This window comes from Salmo salar, chromosome 19 (assembly GCF_965601325.2).
Source record: "Salmo salar chromosome 19, fSalSal1, whole genome shotgun sequence".
NCBI classification, from domain to species: domain Eukaryota; kingdom Metazoa; phylum Chordata; class Actinopteri; order Salmoniformes; family Salmonidae; genus Salmo; species Salmo salar.
The window spans coordinates 17,918,914-17,943,772 of record NC_138309.1 but is presented as its reverse complement, the minus strand read 5'-3'; the positions used below and the strand labels follow the sequence as shown (position 1 = coordinate 17,943,772).

The following is a 24,859-nucleotide window of genomic DNA, read 5'->3' as shown; positions in this document are numbered from 1 at the left end:
AACCACACATACACATACCTACACACACACGCAAGCACCCACACACACGCTGTACCAGCCAGCAGTCAAATAAAGTTTGCCAGAGGAAACTACAGTAGTCTGGATGTACTAGAAGAAGGAAATAGTCTCCAACGGCCTTGGGCTAATATTTGGCTTGACTAAAATGTAAATGGAGAATGTGTTTTCTCAAATGTTCCCATCCTATCCCTTACTATAGCTGATTAGAATGACCTCTACTGCTATTACTAAAGCTCTCTCTATCTCTGTTCTATAGTAGCATAACACCAGATATCACTCTGATTCAACACATTAAGGCCTTTTCACACTGCATTGTTCTTAGCCCCAGGTTAAGACTGGCCCTGGGCTAGCTTAGCCAGTGTTCACACAAGTACGGCTAGGTGAAACCAACTTTTCTGGTGTAGAATATTCAAATTAGGTATCAAAGGAACTCTGATTGGCTAGCCCCTGGGTTAAGGTTGGTGCTAGCCCACTTTAGAATGTGCACGTGTGAACACTCGCTTAGCCCCAAGCTCAAATCTCCCTTAGCCCAGTGCTTTGAGGTACTTAGCCCTTGGCTAAGTGCAGTGTGAACGTGCCTTTAGTAATCTAATCTAACACAGCACCTAACTAACCAAGCCCTTTTGTGAGCCACATAAACCACTGAATCCCTGTCAACAGCGTTCGTCTATTGTCCATATGCCATTATACGGCAGCGTGTTTGTAGATAAAGTATGGCTGCAATGACATCTTATGACAGGCAGGGGGCTCATGATTCTTCTCAGTAGAAATATGAAAGCAGATTTTCATAAGTGAAAAGATCTCGTAAATAGACAGTGCAGCCAAAAACCACGCCCACTCAAAGTTTACAAAGACTGTTTCTCTGTTTTATAGAGTTCATTAGTCATTCAACCATAGGCAGCAGCAGCAGCGTGTCACATTTAAGTAATTTAGTTATCTATTTTTACACTTAAATATCTAGTTTTAGACATTGTCATTTTCTTTTTCACTTTGTTCTCCAGTTCTCAATTTTGAGGAGATAAGACAGCTAGCATCTGGTAGGAAATGGCCTGTGAATTCATCTGAGAAATATGCCTCAGTATTTGCCAGTATTGTAAGCCTGGGCATCACTTGGCTGCTACTTTGGGGATCATAGCAGGAAGTGGCAGACGAATTGGTCCAGTTATAACACAACATGCATCATCACATGGGTATATGCAAAGCAGGAAGGACATCTCAGCAAATGATTTTACCCTGAAATAGCTCAAATAGCTTCCTGAGGTGTATCAAGCCCACTGACCACAGCGTGACTCACCCTGTCTTTATCATCGGCCACATCACACAGTGTGTCGTCCAGATCCAGTATGCCTCCGTCCCCATGCTCCAACCTGTGCACCTGTAGCCAGTAGCCAGGATCCTAGAGGGAGGGAGAGAGAAGAGACATGGATTATCTTAGAGAGAAGAGAGTGGAGACGGCTTATTTTAGAGAAGAGAGGTGAGACATGGATTATTTTAGAGAGAAGAGGTAAAACATGGCTTATCTTAGAGAGAAGAGGTGAGACATGGCTTATTTTAGAGAGAAGAGATGAGACGTGGCTTATCTTAGAGAGAAGAGGTGAGACGTGGCTTATTTTAGAGAGAAGAGGTAAGACGTGGCTTATTTTAGAGCGAAGAGGTAAGAGATGGCTTATTTTAGAGAGAAGAGGTAAGACATGGCTTATCTTAGAGAGAAGAGGTAAGACATGGCTTATCTTAGAGAGAAGAGAAACGAGACATGGCTTATTTTAGATAGAAGAGAAACGAGACATGGCTTATTTTAGAGAGAAGAGGTAAGACATGGCTTATCTTAGAGAGAAGAGAAACGAGACATGGCTTATTTTAGAGAGAAGAGAAACGAGACATGGCTTATTTTAGAGAGAAGTGACATGGCTTATTTTAGAGAGAAGAGACATGGCTTATCTTAGAGAGAAGAGATATGGCTTATCTTAGAGAGAAGAGATATGGCTTATTTTAGAGAGAAGAGACATGGCTTATCTTAGAGAGAAGAGACATGGCTTATCTTAGAGAGAAGAGGTGAGACGGTTATTTTAGACTAGATTGAAATAAGGTAGATGGAGCGGGAGATGGAAAGAGAGAGGCAGCATTAGCTAAGACTTAGGCAACACAGAGAGAGTTCTAGGCAGGTAACAGGTTGAGGTTGATTTGGTTCTCTCTGGACCATGACCTTTTCTGCAGGAAGAGAGCTGAATTTGGGGGGGGGGGGTAGATATTAGACCGTGTGAAAAAGTAGCGGTTGGCAGATAGGAGGCAAAGGATAAGGTTCAAAAGAGCGGTTTTATTCACAAAATGAGGATAGGCTAGTGATGGTAGCAGTATTTAGGATCAATAATAATGTTGGCAATATATACAAAAATGACTTACAAAACAAACGCTTTACAGAAATAAACTGGTTGTGAAACCAAAATCAAACCTTTCAATCAATCCAATCTGGCCTAGAATCAGCCTACATGCCCTGTAACATCACAGACAGCCTAAACGCATGGACGCTTTCATAAACAAAGATTACCAAACATTGGCAAAGCTCGGTAGAAATACCTTGCTTGAGCTACTTCCCACAAATTCCACGTTGCTGGGCAAAACCATTGGGTACACATAACCAGTGAACTGGTGGAAATACAAGCTGAAGGTTACAAACATCTCGCTCACTGTTGTGGCACTGGGCCATTGGGCCCGCCCTGCAACCTCATTGGATAATGCTGTGCCATCTTCTTTCACTGTGCAACTTATCAATGTGCATCTTGCTAGCTGTCACTCAAATACCGAGGGGCTGAAGCTCATAGGCTACAACTCAAATTGTTAGGGGGGTGGCCCAAGTGGGCCAAGCTTGCAGTGCTCAAAATATCAGCACACAGCTTCCAGAAAACAGTTGCTTACAAACTAAGGATTTTATGGCTAATTGAGGTAAAACATAAGTTCTGTTGACAGATTATCCATGTATGAGCTACACATTGACACATCTAGCCCAAAGCAGGCGGTTAAAAAATACTTAAGTAGTCGCAATAGTTCCAGGACTTGTCTTTAGCTCAAGTAAAGGGAGAGTGGGGCTTGGACTTAAGCGCATGCACGCCTGTCGCCGTCACAGACTGGCATTGCAATATAAAATGATGTAATCCGTCTCCCACCCATGTATTTAGATAAGTGTGCAAAGCCATGGCAGGGCTTTAGGCCAGATATACAGACAGATACACAGACATTCATCTGATAAGAAATGCCTGCTTTTCCAGCTTTGAGCAAAACTAAAAGGTGAAGCAAGGTGAAGAAAAGCAGTCCACCCCCCTAACCCTCATAGCACACAGGTAGTGAAGTGTAGACCACACAGGTCAGAAGTTAAGCCAAACATCTCAGCTCAGCTCGTTTCCTTCATATCCTTATTAGGATAACCTCTGGGGATGGCTGACTGACTACTGGGCTTTAAATGCACACACATACACACAGAGACAGACAGACAGATAGACGGACAAACTAACAAGCTGGCCTTCCCTAATGTTTTCCCCTCCACACTACCGAATAGAGTCTGTGGGTTTGATGCCTTCATGCACATTTCTGGACCCTTTCTGTAAATTGTAAACAGAGTGGTACGCCAGGCCAAGAGCTTCCAAAGTCAAACGGGGAATAATTGTGTGGTCTTTTCCTTCTATTTGTGGTTATTATAAGGGGTACAAGAATTCCCCCTGTAGTTCTGACACCAGAGAAAAAGATGGGAGTTACTATAAATACGTTTATTACAATAGATGGTCTTGAATATCAAATGATATTCATAATACACTTTAGAATTGACTTTTGTGAGGCAAAAATGGTAGGACAAAGAAAAGTAATAGAAATGTATATTCAAAACCAGCTCAACCACAGTAGTATTTTAGCAGTAATGTTATTTTATTGTCATACGAACAAAAATCATAACACTAAAATACAGATGTAACAATTACACAGAAAACCAAGACATGAGAGAAAATTAGTGTGGAATCTGGAAGCCATTTCAGACCACAAACCCACTACAAGAAACAGCAAATATCACAACAAATTTCTGACATGGGTCTACTTCCAGATCTCCCTCAGTGAAATCGGACAAGCAGCCAAGTTACAGGGATTGGAGATCAATAAATCCCCATAATGGATCAAAAGCTTAGGTTATGTCCCAAATGGAACCCTATTCCCTATATAGTGCACTACTTTTAACCAAAGTCCTATGGGCCCTACATTAGGGAATAGGGTGACATTTGGGACACAGCCTTAATTAATATCAGTGCCAAGCGATGGAGCATGTAGCCTAGGATATTCATGCTACTGTACAGCTAGATTAGATTAGGTCGATTTTTATTGACCTCCGAGGAGGTCAGGACACACTGGCCCTGTCCCAGCTGACAACCCTGGTGGGCTGTACTGAGCCGATGGCCCAGTCTGCTGCCCTGTAACCCTTCTGTGTGCGTGAAACACTTAGGGACATAGAGGGGATACAGGGATATGTCCCATGACCATAGAGGGGTTGAGGGAACATAATGGGACACACTAAGCCCATTCCAAATGGAACCCTTTTCTCCTACAGTGCACTACTTTTGACCAGGGCTCATAAGGCTTTGGTCAAAGTAGTACACTTATAGGGATAGTGTGCCTTTTGGGGTGCAGACACTGTGCCCTTCTGTCCCCCTGTGGCCATGGAACACTCTGTCACACTCCCTCACCTCCCCTGGCCATAGGACACTCTGTCCCCTTGTATTACCCCAGTGTGACCTGCCCCCCGAGGGCTAAACAGCTGGCCACATCAACTGAGCACAGCTCTGGTACACATGCTGAGAGAGCACACACACAGTCAGATGGACAAACACATGCAAACTGGTACAACCACAGAATGATCCCTCCAACACTTCAATGTACATTTAATTGAACACAGAACACACTAACACTTCAATACACCAAAACTGAACAAAAAACACCGTAGGCCTACATCAACTTGAATTCATTTGACATCGCTTATTTCTCCACTCACCCCAGTGATTCACCCCAGTTGGACTTCAAATAGAACGTTCATCGCCATCTCTCCATCAGACAGCAGGACCATGGCAGAGTGCGACAGTGTTTTTCGTTTTTTAAATTCCGCCACCACCTACAAGCAAGACCTCCATTGTAAAAGAACCATTTATATTACAGTAAAGCATGACAGTGTCTGAGAGGACAGGGGGTAGAGTTAACTCAAGGATAGTCTGCGGGAAATGGTCAACCCGAGGATCATTTGTCATGGGTGCGTCCCAAATTGCACCCTATTCCCTATGGGCCCTGGTCAAAAATAGTGCACTATAAAGGGACTACAGTGCCATTTGGGACATATCCCATATAAAAGGTTCTGCAGAGGGATACAAAAAAAATAAACAAATCTTTAAGGAGCTCCAGCTCTCTAAAGCGAACATTGTTCTCCCTGTGAGAAATGTAGTGTTCCGCTTGTTTCTGTTTCACCGCCAGACTAGCCAACTGTTTCATGTTCTCTTTCATCAGATGACAAGTTCAAACACACCAAAAGTGAACATCTCCTAAATGTTATTCAATACCTTAATTGTTACTCTGAAGTATCGTGTGAAAATACGTGCTTAAAGCAGTCCATTAAGATAAGAGCTTTACCTTTCCTGAGCCCTAAAAAGCCATCGCAAAGCCACCCATTCTTGTTATGAATCTAGTTATTAGTCTTAACAAATGACTCCAGTGACAAAGTAGGCTACCAAGAGTGATGTAGTCTCTTCAAGAGAAGAAAAACCTGAAATCTCTGATCCCCTGTGTTGACCCAGTGACCTGTTGTGTCACACTGTCTGCTACCTCATTCCTTCAGCCATTATTACCCCCACCCTCGTCTCGACAGGTGTCTCTTTATCTGATCCTAAGGAGGTTCATATTAGTCTGTACACTCTTACAACCCTCTTACAACACCTCGCCAGACAATGGCCCAGTCTCGTCACCTCATTAGCAGGCTCTTTGTGCTGGTAGGAGCTGCTTTCAGTGTGAGACCACAAGAAGACTTCTGCATACAACTCTGAGGGGGGCCAGTATGCTGCCTGCCTGAGAAGCAAAGAGCTGATTCACAACATAATGATGCCATCTCTTAACACACAGACTGAGGAGACGAAGGTGTCTGAGAGACCGACAGCGGTCAAGAGCAACAGGTTCCCTGTTTAAGTTGTGTAGTAGAATTAATCAAAATAGCAGTGGGCAGACATTATTATAGACAGGAAGGAACACCATCACAGACACGAAATGAGTCTGACGTTGGTTCTATTGCAGATATGTTGTGTGAGTAACGATATAGATATTTCTCATTAACAAATGCATTAGCCGTCCGACAGGAATCTGGGGGATTTTTGAAGATGATATTTGAGTTCAGTAAGAACGGAAGGAGATATTAACCAAATCAGACCCTTGTGAATGTGACTTCCCAAGCCACACGTAACGACACAGCACAGTGCAGTCAGAGATGGTGGATGAAAGTGTCCAGGGTCTATTATCACCTGGAACGCCAGACACAAAATGGCTGCCGTGTCAGTTGAGTAGTGTTAAGAGGTGATAACAATGCACTGTGTCGCCTAGACAGAATTGCCAAACAGAGATAAGGTATTGATGACATCATGTCCCGACAGGCCCAAACAGTCATTAATTGTGTATCCGTAAGCTTGCACAGACACGTTTGGGTCACAAATGAAGATGATGACAGTGAACAGATGTGCTCTAGTTAAACACATTCTATAGACATGATAAAATAGTGGCACTCTACTCATGGAAGTTGAAGGATGTTCCTAATATGGGCAAACTCCTGCACTGTTAAATTGAAGTGCATTGTAGCACCAAAACTAGTGGCAACTGAGCTGCCACCAACTTGAAGGAGACGAAACCTTTACTTTGCTGGAGTATTGAAACACATCATCCTGAGATGTTTTGAAATATGACACTGTGCGTTGTAACACCACTTAATCAAGTGTTGTGCAACACCTTGCCAGGGACTGGGAGCACTACCGGAAGAGGTTGAAAACACTATTTTGGTGTTTCAAGTTCAGCTAAGTGCAGAATTAGATACCTTCTGTTTTGGTTTAGTTTCCTCTCTCTAAAGCTTCTAAACACTATTATGGTGTTTCAAATCCTGTCTTGTGCATAGGGTTGCAAAGGGTCGGAAACTTTCCAGAAATGTTCAATGGGAAGTTAAGCCTGGGAATTTGGGGAATTTTGCTTAAGCTTATAATAGTGAACCTCTTTTGTGGGACACACATAAGGCAATTCTAGGTCTTGTGGCATATTTTGGTTGAACTATCCCCAATTCAATGGAATTGCAACCCTCTGCATGCACATGTGCAGTGCACTCTTCCATCACATGTACAGCTGATTCACAAGATCTTGCACACTAATGAGACGCTATTGAGCCCACACTACTACACTGTCTGAGCCAAGGACTACATGCTTTCTGGTAAGTTTTGATTAGAATACTGGGTGGGGTGAATATATTTTATATGACATACATGATTTTTTGTTAACTAGTAAATAGTAGCCTAAAGCAAAGTATGTTTAAATCATTTCTAACTTGTTAACAATTTCTGCTAGTTAGTTTTTGCTACCGTGTGAGTTTTAGCTTGCTTGAGCCTGCTAACTGAGGAGTGTTAATTCACCTGTTTCCATACATATTTCATTTAAAAATTATTTATTTTACAAATGAGTTGTTTAATCTAACTGCTTAACTATTTATCTGTACATGGAATTGTATTTGTTTGTTTTTTCTAATCTTTACAGGAAAATGCCACGGGCACTATCTGATGTGTGGAGACATTTCACTGCAGCTAATGTAGAAGGAAAAGCTTTGTACATTTGCAAATACTGTGCCAAATCATATGTGAAGAATGCAACAAAGATGCAGAATCATCTGGCCAAGTGCATAAAGTTCCCTCAGCGCTCACAACAAGCAACCTCTGACAAAAGTCCCTCTACTTCTATTTAAGGTGAAAATTATGAATCAGACGCCTTATCGATAGCAACAGCTCATGGTCCTTCTGGAATAAGACGTTTTTTTTTACTCAATGGAGGAACATAGTCAGAGAAATACTGATGAATGTCTTGCCTGAGCTGTGTATGCAACTGGTTCACCTCTGATGCTCACAGGCAATGTGTATTGGAATACATTTCTGAATATTCTTCGCCCGGCATACAATCTTCCAACCAGACATGCTTTATCTACTCATTTGCTGGATACAGAGTTCAACAGAGTTCAAGTGAAGGTCAAGCAAATCATTGAGAAAACAGCCTGTATTGCAATCATCTCTAATGGGTGGTCGAATGTTCGTGGGCAAGGAATAATGAACTACATCATCTCCACCCCTCAACCAGTATTCTACAAGAGCACAGACACAAGGGACAACAGACACACCGGTCTCTACATTGCAGATGAGCTGAAGGCAGTCATCAATGACCTTGGACCACAGAAGGTATTTGCACTGGTGACAGACAATGCTGCGAACATGAAGGCTGCTTGGTCTAAAGTGGAGGAGTCCTACCCTCACATCACACCCATTGGCTGTGCTGCTCATGCATTGAATCTGCTCCTCAAGGACATCATGGCAATGAAAACAACGGATACACTCTACAAGAGAGCCAAATAAATGTTTAGGTATGTGAAGGGTCATCAAGTTATAGCAGTAATCTACCTCACCAAGCAAAGTGAGAAGAATAAGAGCACCACATTGAAGCTGCCCAGCAACGCCCGTTGGGGTGGTGTTGTCATCATGTTGGACAGTCTCCTGGAGGGGAAGGAGTCTCTCCAAGAAATGGCCATATCACAGTCAATATGGACAGCCCCATCAAGAGGATCCTCCTAGATGATCTATTTTGGCAGAGAGGGGTAAGCAGCCTGAAACTCCTGAAACCTATAGCAGTAGCCATTGCACAGATTGAGAGAGACAATGCCATCGTGTCTGATGTTCAGACTCTGCTTGTAGATGTAAGAGAAGAAATCCGTACTGCCCTGCCCACTTCACTGTTGCTCCAAGCAGAGGAAACTGCAGTTCTGAAATACATCAAAAAGCGTGAAGACTTCTGCCTGAAGGCCATACACTCCGAAGCGTTGCATGTTGGACCCCAAGTATACTGGCAAGAGCATCCTGTCTGGTGCAGAGATCAACAAGGCCTATGGTGTCATCACCAAGCCTGAGAGGAAGACAAAGCTTTAGTTTCTAGACTATCATTTTATAGATCTATGTAGAAAACAGTTTTGGGAGATGTGATGGATCATTGGGGATCATTCAATATTCCCTTTTGTTGTTCAGTGAAATCATCCCACGTGAAGTCAACTCATTTAATTAAAGTTAAATTTGTAACTAAATCGTTTTTTTTAAATTTCTATTGGAAGGATTTAATCATTTGCAATTATGTCTACTTATCCAATGCAAAAAACAGCAACATTTAAATGGTATTAATATTAATTTGCATATATTTCCATTAATTCCCATATATTACCATTAATTCCCATATATTCCTGTTAATTCCCACAGAAAGTTTCCACCTCTTAGTATTCCCCAAAATGTGCAACCCTACTTGTGCAGAATTGGATCACGTCTTCTGGAGTATTTCTATTGGTATATGTATCTGATCATTTGCCAGTTTAACCCATTTTGGCAGGCATTGATGAGCACAGTGCCCAATCCACCAGCAGTACTGGAGGTTTGACAGCAAGCATTGCAGAATACTTGTGATGACAGAGAGTCAGGACACCCATTTAATGTCCCATCTGAAAGACAACACCCTACACAGGGCAATGCCCCCAATCACTGCCATGGGACATTGGGATATTTTTTTAGACCAGAGGAAAGAGTGCCTCCTACTGGCCCTTGTAAGCCAGCAGTGGGATGCAGGGTGGTATGCCTCTACCATTAAAAGTTAGAAATATGGGAATGGGTCATCTTATCATTGAACGGAATTTTGCCTTATGGTTTTGATATCCGTTCATCATGATCCATTACACCTCATGGCACAACAAGCTGCTTAATACTAATATTGAAAGTAGACTTTTCTTTCTTCAAACATTCATGTAAAATAATAATAAAGTTAAAAAAATTTAATTACCCACACTCCTCTAAATACAGAGCCACATGGCAAGATCCCACTCGGCACAGATGTTAATTCAACTTCATTTTGTTAAAATGAAAACAATGTTGATTCAACCAGTGTGTGCCCAGTGGGATAGGAAGTGCAAGGAGATTAAACCAAACTTCTAATTAGTTCAATCACTCAATTAACTCTATCGTAGGTTATACTCATATAAAATATACTTACATTTTGGATTTATTCTTAAATGTTTTGGTAAAATATAATTAACAAATCATTGAACTGATTTGCATTCATTTTTATTAAGTACATGTTGGTTGTTTTTTTAAATAAATTCACCCAAGGTGGAATTCAAAAAAAAAAAATTGTCCATAGGCCCTCATCATCAGGCTATATTTAGGCTATAAACCATGTGCATTTCTTAACCATTTGATTGTATTAGAGACACAGTCTGCCCACATTTTTTGTAGATTTTTTTTTTTATGCTGCCTTTTACATGCACAGATTTTTTTTTATACCACTTTAGGTGTTTCAGAGTACTTCTATTCTATTTTAAATACTTCCTGTGTATCATAACAGTTCCATTGGGTTTACATTCAAACACCCTCCAAACAACAGCTCTCTGTTTAGATGCATTACTTTTCATGGCTTCATCATGGTTTGAGTCTTTCTATTTTTACAGTGTGGCAATACCAAGACACTGCAGGCCAGGCAGAACAAACAAATGTGTCCACTGTTTATTGAAAAGGTGTTAGCGTCAAGACCTTCACTATGTTCACTGTCTTAGACCCTTGTGGTAGCATAATTACAAGAGTATGTTATGTTTATGCACCAAATAGTTATTTATAAAATAGAGTAAGGATCTTAGAACTCTCTCTCTTCCTTTCTGAGTTAACTGAGAGGAGTCTTTTGAAGCTTGAGCTGGCAACTGTTAAAGAGATGGTTTCCACTCCAGCTTCCTGCAGTTAGTCTGCTAGAGATAGCTTGAGCTGACAATGACTTGGTGATAAAACCTAAAAGCTGGCATTCCATAGACAAGATGTGGTGTGTGTGTGACCTGAGATAGAGTTGCCTGGAAGAGTTTAGAACAATGCCTCAATGACTCATCTCCTGGAATCTGGGAAACTAAGCCGGGTTGGAAGTTAAACAATATCCCGTGCAGATAACCAGGAGATGGACCAAGGTAGCTTATGGGAAGATTGGAACCAGGCTGACTAAGCATTTTTAGGTCCTTTATGTTTTTTCATTAGCAGTTAAGTACTCTGCAACACACTTCGGAGTGTGGGGTCGACAGTTTCATTATTGCAATAATTAACCATTATTAAATAAAGATGATTGTTCGAAGAAATGACCAAGTCTCTTTCAGTTCTGAATTTTCACGAAACTCTGCAGAGAGAGTTTGAGCTAGTTGATCACACTCCGAGTCACACAAACACAGCAAGCCATTGGATGTGAACTAACCATGACACACATCAGTTCACCTTTCACCTCTTGTCTATGGGTCAGTATTCTGTCTCTATATTGTGACATTTATAGGTTGCTTGTGGCCTCCACAGTGGCTGTGTGTGTTTGGGTGGTATGAAAGTCATGGCGTGACTGTGTGGCACTGTGATGACTCCCTTGTTACTTATAAAACACCACAATTACCTCATCACTCTCTTTCTCTCCCTTCTATCTGGCCAGGAAGGAAAGTGGCAGATCTCAAGTTCTGGTGTCCCTTCATCTGTGTGACATTTTTGTTTAAAAAAAATCTAATTGAATCCATATAATAAAGTGAGCCACAGTGAAACCCAGTGGAAATCCCTAATGAACATAATTTGCCTCAGGAAAGGGGTGGCGCTGGAGTTTATATGTGATTATCATGGGATGTGGTAGGGCTTTTGAGGATTGTTAGGTTGACCTGATACACCCAGTCATACTCTTGACACACTGAGTCTCAGTCTATTACGACCAGTCACAAAAGATCCCTGCGTCCACTGCAGAAGAGATCCAGGAGAATTTGGGAGAGGAAATTGAAATTAGCCTAGCTTTAAATCAACTACTGAGCCCCTGAGAGTTGAGCTGAGAGAAAGGGAGAGGGAGAGGGAGAGGGAGAGATTTGGAAAGGGAGAGAGAGAGAGATTTGGAAAAGGGGGCTAGAGTTGGAGTCAGTGAGGTCAGCCATAACTCTGAGGTTTTCTCTAAATATCCCCAGGCCTGCTTTATGTGCCAGCCCGGCTCTAGCTGAGACTGAGATGATCAGTATGGATTACCATCACACAGTCTGCTTTAGTCCCAAATGGCACCCTACTCCCTTTATAGTGCACTACTTTTTACCAGGGCCTATAGGGTGCCATTTGAGACAAGACCTCTGTGTTAATAGAGCCCAGCACATGACGTGCCACTCCAAATCCTACAGGCAATTTACATGGAGCCTCTCCAAACCCAAGGCCAACAGCACGGTGCCAAGATGGAGACTACTGCAGATTTACTAAAGTCATCAGTACTCTGAGAGAGACACAGACAACATCCTCCACATACACGTACAGACACAGGCTTGAACACACACGCGCGCGCTCAGACAAGCACACATGCATATAAACACACACGCCTCTTTTTAATGTTTGGATCACCACTTTGTATGTAGAGGATTTTTATGTACAGTAATATCAAGTCCTGTTTCTTCACAACTACAACTCTGTTTAAGCCCCTACAAGGGCCCTACAACGCACAGAAGCTCATTGCATGCAGAGCTATAAGCATCTGGTCTCAGGCTGAAACACAGGGAGGGAGGATAATGGCCCAGCATGGGAAGAGGATGCTAGGACGAAGGAAGGCTCAATAGCACATTAACATCACATGAGGATCCCATTGAACAGATCCATAATGGTACATAATTAAAGTCAGTTAAAGCATTACTGTTGAGTTGAGAAAAGCTTTGCCAGTGATTTAAGTGCAGTGGTTGTAGGGGCTTCGGTACACATGAAAACTTCACAAAATAGAGCTTAGAGAACTCAGCTTGAGGTTGTGTGTGTGTGTGTGAGTGTAAGAAGTAGCCGTGTACCCAGTGTGAAGGAATGTGAGGAGAAGAGAGTCCAGCTGTGACAGACCATAAATCACCTTCCTAAACTAGCAGCAGGCCAGGCACGCCCGGGCACCCTAAACATTCCCCTGGGACCCGTGTGTGTGTGTGTGTGTGTGTGTGTGTGTGTGTGTGTGTGTGTGTGTGTGTGTGTGTGTGTGTGTGTGTGTGTGTGTGTGTGTGGTCATATTTATCCTGATGTGATTATGTAATAAATTTCTCCATCAAACTGCCATCCTTATCTCATTCGTTCAGCGACCAAAAGACATTATACTCCCTAACTATACTGAGATAGCATCCTGAGGCTACTTATGTTCACACAGTGAATGGTCATAAACAGTCTGTGGCAAAAGCTAGCCATAGATAGCATCCTGAGGTTGCGTTCACATACAGTCTGTGGCAGCAGCAGTTAGCCATAGATAGCATCCTGAGGCTGCGTTCACATACAGTCTGTGACAGCAGCAGTTAGCCATAGATAGCATCCTGAGGCTGCGTTCACATACAGTCTGTGACAGCAGCAGTTAGCCATAGATAGCATCCTGAGGCTGCGTTCACATACAGTCTGTGACGGCAGCAGTTAGCCATAGATAGCATCCTGAGGCTGCGTTCACATACAGTCTGTGGCAGCAGCAGATAGCCATAGATAGCATCCTGAGGCTGCGTTCACATACAGTCTGTGGCAGCAGCAGTTAGCCATAGATAGCATCCTGAGGCTGCGTTCACATACAGTCTGTGGCAGCAGCAGTTAGCCATAGATAGCATCCTGAGGCTGCGTTCACATACAGTCTGTGGCAGCAGCAGTTAGCCATAGATAGCATCCTGAGGCTGCGTTCACATACAGTCTGTGGCAGCAGCAGATAGCCATTGCTAACATCCTGAGACTATGTGTAGAGCTCTACACACACTTCACACAGACTTCCTGTGTAGAGTAGCATGTAAAACTACTCAGAGGGCTCATGATGAAGGCAGGATAGCATGACTTAGCCATGAGACGATAACATGTCAAAATGCATTACCTTCTCTTTACTGTAAGATCATAGATTCATTTTTGAACAAGCCTATGCATATACACACAATAGACTATAGAGCCTTGAATGAGTGGTAAGCCTATAGGAGAGTTGGGGTGTCATATTACAAACTGAACACTTTAGCCTCAACATCCAAGCTGTTCCAAACCCCTGAACTGAGGCGCCAGTCTTCTCCTCAACCTTGGAATAGTAATAGAGACAGGCCTGGATACTATGAGAAGTATCCAGCTGTAGATTATGCGTGCTGACGCTGCGTGGTCTGCGAACCTCGAAGCGCTTGCGTCTCAGATGGTATTTTTGCATCTCAAATGGTACTTGCACGCGCAACCTGTAGATGTTTGTTGGTCTCGTGTCATCAGTAGCTTTAACTGATACAGGCTGCTATGGAACAGTAGTCTCCCTGTTGTCCACAATGAAGACTAACCCAGGATGTAAACAGTGGAGAATATGTCTGGGAGACTAACATTTCTCATTCCAGTGAAGTAGAGGTTTGACAGTTTTGGATTGTATCACTGTAGGCCAATTGTTATTAGATCAGCGTCTAATGTCACCAGCTTCTTTCCATATTCAAATCAACACAGTTGATACACAGAATAAAAGGTAACAAACTGTATAGGAACATAAGCCACACTATGTGGTGATCACAAGAGTTGAATATGTGAGCCTATATGATAGGACAATGGAACATATCAAATAAGAGGCTAAGTAGGCTAATTGACTAGCATGCTTATTTGCATATCAAAGGTAGTTACTACTAGCCCTTCAAGCTAGTTCGGAAACGTTGATATAAAACTGGTTGAGCACCATAATCAAACAAAGCTCTACTACTACTTACAGTCAGCACAATTTACACTTTTGTTTATTATTTCATAAGCATATGAAGTTATGCTCGACAGATGGTAGCATTAAATCAGCCAAAAGCAACATCATGTTCAGAGTGTATCACAAAATGTTTTAGAACAGCCCACGATGCACATGGAGGGTATGACACATAGAGCTCAAGAGACTACGAATTTATGTGCACGAACACCCACCCAAATTGGTCAGGTTAAAGGCTAAGTCAAACAAAGTAATATACTTACAGCTAACATTTCTCATAAAGCTGTTCAATAATTCTGAACTACACAAGTTTCATCATACATCATTTGTCTATGTTCAGTAATGTAGGCGTCAGTGGAGGCTGTTGGGAGGCGCTATAGGAGGACGGGCTCATTATAATGGCTGGAATGGAATGAATGGAACGGCGTCAAACACGTGGTTTACATATACTTGATGTGTTTGATACCGTTCCATTTATACCATTCCAGCGATTACAATGAGCCTGTCCTATTGATTCTTGAAATCTGTATAGAAGTGAGGCTACAACTGAGACTGCCTGCCATGTTGACCTTAAACAGTGAGTCCAGGCTAAGTGCTAGTTTATAGAGTATACATAGAGTACTCTCCCAGTGAGGTCCGTTAACACTGTCTGGTTAAAGGGGAAGTTGACCTTAACCCTGTAGCAGCATTCTGGGTCAAAATAAGCTTTAACTGGAGGAAGACACTGCCCTGTGTGAGTCACAGAGGATGGAGCTTAAGTGGTCCCATGAGAGGGCTGTGTGAGTGTGTGTATATGTGTTAACGCTGCTCAGCGATTAGTGCTTTTTGAGGTCAGTTTGGTTTCAGTTCAATTATCATAAAATAATCAAGGTCTTCAATTTCGTTAAAAAAAAAAAAAATGTATTAACATTAAATATACTATGCATTATGTGGGTTGAATGCTGTAAGAACACATAATAAAACAATGAATAAAAGTCTCATGCTGGTTGTGACTGCCCATTACTGCTAATCACTTACTAACCATCATTTATTCACATTGAAATATGTGATTAAAAATAAGGTAGTTGTTGTGTATATTACATTTGTTTAATTTGATGACTTTATTATTTCATTTCAAGTCATCATCTCATCTCTATAGAGTTGCTACCTATGCTGTTTGATAAAATCACTATTTGAGTAGTTCTTCAAAGTAAATAAGGCATACTTTTATGGCTGCTGAATACCAACTAGCAATCACTCAGATAATGTATTTTCAGATAGAAATACCTCAAAGCAACTGCACTCTATCCCTCTCTGTGTCTGCACACACCACATTAACCGGACAGGTAGGCGTGCAATGGATTATGGTCATTGTGTTTAATTACCACGTTTTCTGTGCTGTACTATGTAGAATATTGGCCTGTTCAAAACTACAACTCCTTACTACATTGCACAGTGATCTGATTTATCTATATAGAAACTGTGCATTGAGCTCAGAAAAAAAACGAACTAAATGGAATTCAAATATCTGAACCAACGTTGGGTCAATTAGTTTCTTAAAAAACAAAAAATAACCAAAAGTGTGTGTGTGTGTGTGTGTGGGAAATAGGAGAGAGAAAGAGACACTATCCCTCCAGAGTCTCAGGAGTATAACCGTGTGAGGCAGGGGTGTGGCATCCTTGTTTCCTCACATATTCAGAGTGCTTCATTTGAACCGCAAGCTCACAAAAAGACAGACACAAACACAGTTCTTTCCTCCCTCCAACCTTCACTGTTCTCATGACATCATTTGTTGACACAGTAAACTTAGCTCATTTTCACATAGGCTGAATCTTTATAAGTCCAGGAGCAACAAGTCATGTAGCCACGGTTAGAAGTACTCTGAGAAAAGGAGTTTACGCGAGTTGCAGCTTATAATTCTTCTAAAACTGCAGGATTTTTCTTGACAGGTTTACCAAGTAAGTCCAATGAAACCACTACAGCTACAGACATACGAATAAAACAAATGACTCACTTCAACTCACAGGCATACGCGATATGTTTCATACTGTTAGAAGAAATGGTGCTGGGGCCTCCCAAGTGGCGCAGCGGTCTAAGGCACTGCATCGCTGTGCTAGAGGCGTCACTACAGACCCGGGTGCGATCTCGGGTCTAACTGGGCGACTCTGGGCACAATTGCCCCAGCGTCGTCCGGGTTAGGGGAGGGTTTGGCCGGGTGTGCTTTACTTGGCTCCTCGCGTGACAGTGTTTCCTCCGACACATTGGTGCTTCTGGGTTAACTGGGCAGGTGTTAAGAAGCGCGGTTTGGCGGGTCACACTTAGGAGGACGCATGACTTGACCTTCGCCTCCCGAGCCCGTTGGGGAGTTGTAGCGATGAGACAAGATCGAAATTGAGGAGAGAAAAAAAAGAAATGGTGCCAAATAGAACAAAAAAGGGTTCACATGAGGACGTTAAAAACAGTAAATATAGAACCACAAAACACCTTTGTTTTTAGCAGCATATCTTACCCAGGACATAAAATATGAAACGTTTCAACCAGGAAGGAGAGTGAAATCAATTACAGTATTGTTTATCAAATAAACCATGCATGTGGTCATACATATTAATGACCTTTAAATCCCTTAGGTCCCACTGAAGATGCTGGAGACAACATACAGTTACAGTATCAGTCTACCAGGTATTGATGCTATCACACGAGTATAGACCGCTGTCCTTCGCCTGTCCTATAACAAACCAACCACATCACATGCACAGACTAGCTCAAGAAGAGAGTCTATTTGTAGACTGTCACATCAGGCATAAAAGCTTTGTTCTCCTAATGTTATTTGCCTCCAATTTGACATGTAGAGAGAATGTCAGTTCACTAAGAGCTTGGATGTATCTTTGTTACGGTACAAATTGCACACCGTAGCTGTGGAGGCATCAAATCCAAAGTGGTATTTTGAATTTCAAAGTAGCATTGCTTGGAATATAAAACATGTCTAAGCTGAGACACTGTAGCTACATGTTTACCACATCATCTGCAGACCATCGTGTCCTCCGAATACCCTGAATCCACATAATCTGTGTTAGAATAAATAAAGCCATTCCAACAGACACACACAGATAGAGAGACCGGGAGAAAGAGGCCTGTTGCTAAGGTGGCTGCCAAGAGAGCACCGGGCACACGGCCAGATATCACAAGCACCAACGTCTGACCGACTGACAAAGAGAGACAGAGAGCGAGAGAGAGAGAGAGAGAGAGAGAGAGAGAGAGAGAGAGAGAGAAAATGAAGACAGAGAGGCCTAAGAGAGAGAAAAGTCAAAGTAACAGTAAAGCAGTAGAATCATAACACAAGATATTTATGTACACAAAGGAGAATAGAAGTCAGTCTGAAAAGAGGAGGATGAATGTGAAAAAGAAAAAGCTCTAATGCTTGGAGCGTTTGTTTCTGTTCCCTGAGTGGGACGGAAGCCCAGTCTTTTGTGAGGTGTGTTTATGCCTCGGCAGCTTCAGAACAAGCTCTCCGCTGTTATAATATGCTTTACCTGTTCATAATAACCGAATGCTTAGACAAGCAGTGGCATGGTAGAATGGGAAAGAAAAACACAATGTACTGAGTATCTCATGTTAAGCCCATCATCTTTCTCATTATTGTTTTGCATGAAATAATGGCTCTCTGTTAAGACAAGACCCATCTGCAAAATATGGAACTAGCAGAAGGACAGGCAGGCTATGACATCATACCAACAAAAAATATACCTTCATGGGTAAAAACCGTGCTGAGCCTTCAGTGTGGGTGTGTTGGTGTTTCATGTGAATTCACCCAGATACAGGACCCACTTTAATCCTGCCGATCCCGTTGCTTTTATAACCAAAGCAAGCCAGACCAAGCTCCTTGTAACATGAGAACTCACCTACATCACGCTTGTCTAACTCAGGTCGCCCACAACTAAAAGCTTAGAAAGAAGTGCATGCTGTCAACTTAAGCCTAGTCACTGCATGATGCAGTACAAACTTATAGTGAATAGCGATATCTACTACAAGATAATAGATACTGGTACACAAAACACAAAGCCAACGTCTCAACTGACACCTTATTCCTTACTTAGTTCACTAATTCTGACCTGGACCCATAGGGCTCCGGTCAAAAGTAGTGCACTACATAAGGAATAGGGTGCCACATGGGACACGCACATAATATACAGCTGGAATGCATGAATGGCTTTTAAAATGAGTGCTTTGAGTTTTTGATGAGAAAAGCTCAATAACAGAGATTGTTGGCATGTGTTTGGTGTAATATTAGCCCTGTGCTTTATCTCCCTACGGACTCATAAAGCAGACTGTGTCATACTTCAGGAAGTGCTCAATGACCCCTGGACAGGAAGCACACGTCTCATACAGGAAATACACTTCAAAAGGGGAACCAAGCAGAAGAGTGAGTGAAGAGTCGAAAAGAGGGGTCAGTGAAGTGAGAGAGAGAGAGAGAAAGAGACCGTTACAAAAAACAAAGAAAATAACATGTGCAAAGAACATGTGAAAAACATGTGGTTTTGAACAAATCACTTGAAAAATGTTACATAAAATGTTTTAAAATGTTAAACAAGATAAAAATGTTAAACAAGATAAATAAAGAGACAGAAATTAAAATAATATATATATAAAACATTTAACTAGGTAAGTCAATTAAGAACAGGTGAGGAGGCCTACCCCGGCCTCCCCTAACCCGGACGACGCTGGGCCAATTGTGCGCCGCCCACGGCCGGTTGTGATACAGCCCGCGAACGAACCAGGGTCTGCTGTCACGACTTCCGCCGAAGTCGGCTCCTCTCCTTGTTCGGGCGGCGTTCGGCGATCGACGTCACCGGCTTTCTAGCCATCGCCGCTCCATTTTTCATATATCCATTTGTCTTGTCTTGTATCCATACACACCTGGTTTTCAGTTCCCCAATCAATCAACTTGTATTTAACCCTCTGTTTCCCATCATGTTTTGTGTGTAATTGTTTCATGTTTTTCGTGGTATTTGATTTATGCGCTTTACTTTTGTTCCGTGGTTTTGAGCGCATTTTGATTTATGTAGTGCTCTCGTGTTTTGGAACTATAATAAAGTGCGCTTGGTTACATTTCGCCTCTCTCCTGCACCTGACTTCGCCTCTCATACACCCGATATTGACATCTGCAGTGACGCCTCTAGAACTGAGATGCAGTGCCTTAGACCGCTGCTTCACTCAGGAGCCTCAATATGTTAACACTACCTTTTCACATGTGAGGAGAATAACACTTATTCACCACCACATGTGAAATTGGAATTACACATGTGAAAGTTAGATTTTCACCTGTGAATATTTCTTACATGTAAAACTGCTAATTATATTTTCACGTTGCGTTTTTACATGTCAAAATGCAGTTTGATTTTCGTGACTGTTTTTTACATGTTAGCTTGCAATTCCACATATGAACATGAGATTTTCAAATGATAACGTTTTTCACACGTGAAACCTCAAATTTCACATGTGCATTGCAATTCACATGAGGTGAAAACATGTCTTCTCACATGTGAAAAAGTGGTGTTAACATGTGAATTCTACATTTAATACATGTGACAATATGGTGTCACGTGAAATTTAAGTTCATGTGAAACTACACATTTTTGTAAGGGGAGAGAGAGAAGGAGACATTTACTGAGCTATCTTTAATCCTATGGAGTATGTGAGTATTGTTTCTTCAATACTTCTCTGGGTTTCCAACCTCTATTTGTGAGCTCTCTGTTAAGAGCAAACTTGGAACTGCCACGGGGCTTTGCTGGAGTTCGATAAGGTTGGTGACAGATGCTTGGCAACACGACCTGTCATCATGGCTAACAGAGTGAGGGAAGACTGAATCACATTGAACATGCCATACAGGGTTAGAGAAAGCTTGAGTCTCAGAGCTCAGAAGAGACAGTCAAGGAGATGTGACTGGAACATGTTCCCAAGCAGAGTTCAACTGTCTGCACCATTTCATTCGAAACCTGCTTATTATGCCCACAGAAAAACCTGCCTTTTCTGTCTGTTTGACTGTCTGCCTGTCCATCTATCTTTCTGTAGTTAAGATTTTTTTTGCCAAACAAGCACTAGTTTGGTGGCTTCTGGTACATTTTAATGCCTTAATTCCATGTGAAATACACATCTGAAATTGATTGGGCAAATGTGTTGTGGTATTGTGTTCACAATTTAAATGACAAAATGTGTGAATTCAGAGTATCATCAGTTTTTTGTGATATGGTCTAGGTCTAGGCTTATGACAATTTTTTTAAGTCAGAGAACATTAAACGGTTTTTAACATTTAACCTGTCTTCTCTAGAGATTAAAGTATTTTACTGCAAGATATGAATTGAATATGAATCAGTTGTGTTGTGACCACGTAGGGGTTGAATACAGAAGATAGCCCTATTTGGTAAAATACCAAGTCCATATTATGTCAAGAACAGCTCAAATAAGCAAAGAGAAACGACAGTCCATCATTACTTAAAGACATGAAGGTCAGTCAATCCGGACAATTTCAAGAACTTTGAAAGTTTCTTCAAGTGCAGTCGCAAAAACCATACTTTTATAACCTTTGTTTTGAGGAAAAATTCCAGTTTTGATTTGATAGAAATAAAGATTTGATAGACTACATGCTCTCTATTATTTATTGATTTTTACGGCTTTAAATTGCATTTTAAAGATTTTATGTATTTCTATCAAGTCAAAACTGGAATTTCTCCTCAAAACAAAGGTTGTGAAGTATGCTAGAATAAATCATCATACATAGTTTGATGTTTCTGTGACAAACGGTGAATTAGTTATTGATTTATACCGCTTTTAATGGCATCTTATAGATTTTATGTATTTCTATCAAATCAAAACTGGAGATTGTATTCAAAACAAAGGTTGTAAAAGTATGCTAGACATGTATAGAATAAATAATATCTAGTTTGATTCTGTGACAAACGGTGAATTAGTTATTGATTTATACAGCTTTAAATTGCATTTTAAAGAGTTTATGTATTTCCATCAAAACTGGATTTTTCATTCAAAACAAAGGTTGAAAAAGTATGCTAGACATTTACAGAATAAACCATATCTATTTTTATGTTTCTGTGACAATCAATTAATTAGTTATTGATTTTTACCATTTTAAATGGCTTTTGGCGAATGTCTGTTGATTGTCTGATGATTGTCTGTTGAATGTCTGTTGAATGTCTGTTGAATGTCTATTGAATGTCTATTGAATGTCTATTGAATGTCTATTGAATGTCCGAATGTGTGAATATAAAACCAACTTTACCTTGGTTTTATAGCTAAACACCTTTTATAAACTAGTCCAGCTTGCTGTTCGCCAATCAAAGCACAGTAAGCCTATGCGCCAGAACTTCGTGGCTGCATATGAAACTTCTGAAGATAATACATGCATGTGCCGGAAAACAATAGGCTAAGTGGATATCGACTCATCGTTACCACATTATATGGGCCGTGCAAATTGACTCATAGACGATGAAGGGCCATGCTCTCTCCCTCCGTGTAAAGAAATTCCACTGCAACCACAGCGTACAAAACACACACACTCAGGTACCAGGAGTCAGGACAGACAGTAGATTGTCAAACCAGCACTTTCCCTGTCATCGCTCACTTTGTGACTAACAAGCGCCTGTCCTGTCAATAGATCGCTAGAAGATGCATATCGTTCATTCTAACGGGAGAGGGCTCAGTTGACTTTTTTAGTCACTCGCAAATTGTAAAAAAGTAGCCTAGTCAAATGAATTGGAAAAAGTCCCCTTCTGAAAATTAGTGTGAAATCGGCTGTATAGATGACAGTCGGCGCTAGTGAAAAACACAAACGGAGATTACAGGGATAATTTTAGGAAAATATACTCCTTAAACTTAATAAGGAGAAAGTCAAAGATACACAAGAGAGCCAAAGGCAGAGACGAGAGAATAGACAGCTTAAGAGATCACTTAGCTATGAATGCTACTGGGAGATACATTCAATGCCTATTTAATTATCATAAATACATTCATTCAAACCAAAGATTTCCATGCAAACAAAAAATGACTTTGGACAGACGCCAAAAAAGAAAACAACAATACCCACTGGGCAAACACTGGTTGAATCAATGTTGTTTCCAAGTAATTTCAGTGAAATGAAGTTGAACCAACGTGGAACAGACATTGAATTGATGTCTGTGCCCAGTGGGTAGTCACTGTTACAACAGCTGTTCCTCTTGACTGTTTATGCAAAGACACAAAGAATGTTTTCAAGTGTGTAGTTGTGTGAAAGGCCAGATGAGATATGGAGAGAGAGAACAACAAAAAAATGAGTGAAAAAGAGAAAGAACGAGGCAGGGGCTGTACAAGGTTCAATCTGATGAGCTCTGTGTTGAGTTAGGGACCCAATTACAGCTGTGACAGGAGAAAATTATGTCACTTAAGAAACACACACACACACACACACACACACACACACACACACACACACACACACACACACACACACACACACACACACACACACACACACACACACACACACACACACACACACACACACACACACACACACACACACACACACCCACCTATAAGTAATTTGTAAAGCTGTTGATCCTTGACACAAGGTTGAATGATAAAACGCACATGCCTCTCTCAACACACGCCTCTCTTTGACCATGGTACCAGCCTTCACACTACTGCCTATTCAATTCCATTCATTCTGTTTTTGTCTCTCACCAATTCTTTCTCCAATTAGTACATCCCTCCTTCCTTGCAGTGTGCTTAAGGTTCGGGTTGGCTAGTGGCCACTCTGCAGAGCTGCCTCCAGAACAAGATTCATGATGAAAAACGCTAACCTGCTCCATCCTTCCCCCCTGGGAAACATGACAATCCCAAAATCACAAAGTCTGCCTTCCAAATGGCACCCTTTGCCCTACAAAGTGCACTCATTTTGACTAGGGCACATAGGGCTCTAGTCCAAAGTAATGCACTAAATAGGGAATAGGGTGCCATTTGGGACGTAAACTGTCACATTTTCTCACAAAACCCTTCTCCCTCAGGAGAAATCCACAGCCAGCCCAGGCAATGCCAGCCAGGCCCAGACAAAAAGAGCTGCTAGTATCTGTCTTGTCGCTGTCTAGCCACTGCTCCCTTAACTGTGGCTGCTACCCCCATTAAAGTCAGAGGATGATGGAAGACAGCCACCATCAATCTCCCTTTAGGACCACCAGTGTGTAATGGATGTGAGGGAGAAAAGACAGCTAGGGGTGAGAGTCATCTTCTTGAGAATCATTGTTGTGATTTTTGGCTGCACCTAAAGTCGACTCATGTTGGGTGAAGCGCCATTGATGCACTCCCCTAAAGGCAGGGACCAGGGAGGAGGAGAGGGGAAGGGAGAGAATGAAGGAGTATGAGAAGGAGAGGAAGAGAGGGAGTGGGAGAGGGAGAGAAGGAGAGGGAGAGCCACATTGCTTCAAGCCCCCAGCAGCTCAGCAGCCCTGGGCTACCCATCACCACAACACTAGTCTCCATTTAGCACCACTACACTGGGGCCGGGGCCTGGGCACCGAGCCATCCTCTCAATATGGCTAGATAAAGAGGTGCCCAGTGACCACACAGGCTACAGACAACAGCCCCTGCCCCTGGGCCCAGTACAGGGCCTCTCCTGGGGTTGGCTCTAGTACAATTGATCCAGCCTGGCAGTGGCCAGCCGGGTTGTGTGAATGTGTTGGTGGTGTTGGGTGAGATAGGGAGTTAAGACCGGGTTGTTGAGAGAAGGGGAGGCTGGCTAGGTGGCAGTGAAAGCAAACCACCCATGGAGATTGTATAGTTCACTTCACCACCATGTAAAACCCTGTGTGCT

General features: G+C 42.0%; 1 protein-coding gene across 2 annotated transcripts in view; it reads right to left on the bottom strand.

Moving 5' to 3' along the window:
- Window positions 1-24,859, bottom strand: part of LOC106578541 (partitioning defective 3 homolog) — a 568,924-nt gene that overhangs the window by 504,153 nt on the left and 39,912 nt on the right. For both annotated transcript variants that reach the window (XM_014157480.3, XM_014157481.3), the window contains exon 2: window positions 1,313-1,414. In XM_014157480.3, coding sequence (XP_014012955.1) covers window positions 1,313-1,414 — 102 coding nt within the window. The remainder of the gene's footprint in view (window positions 1-1,312; window positions 1,415-24,859) is intronic.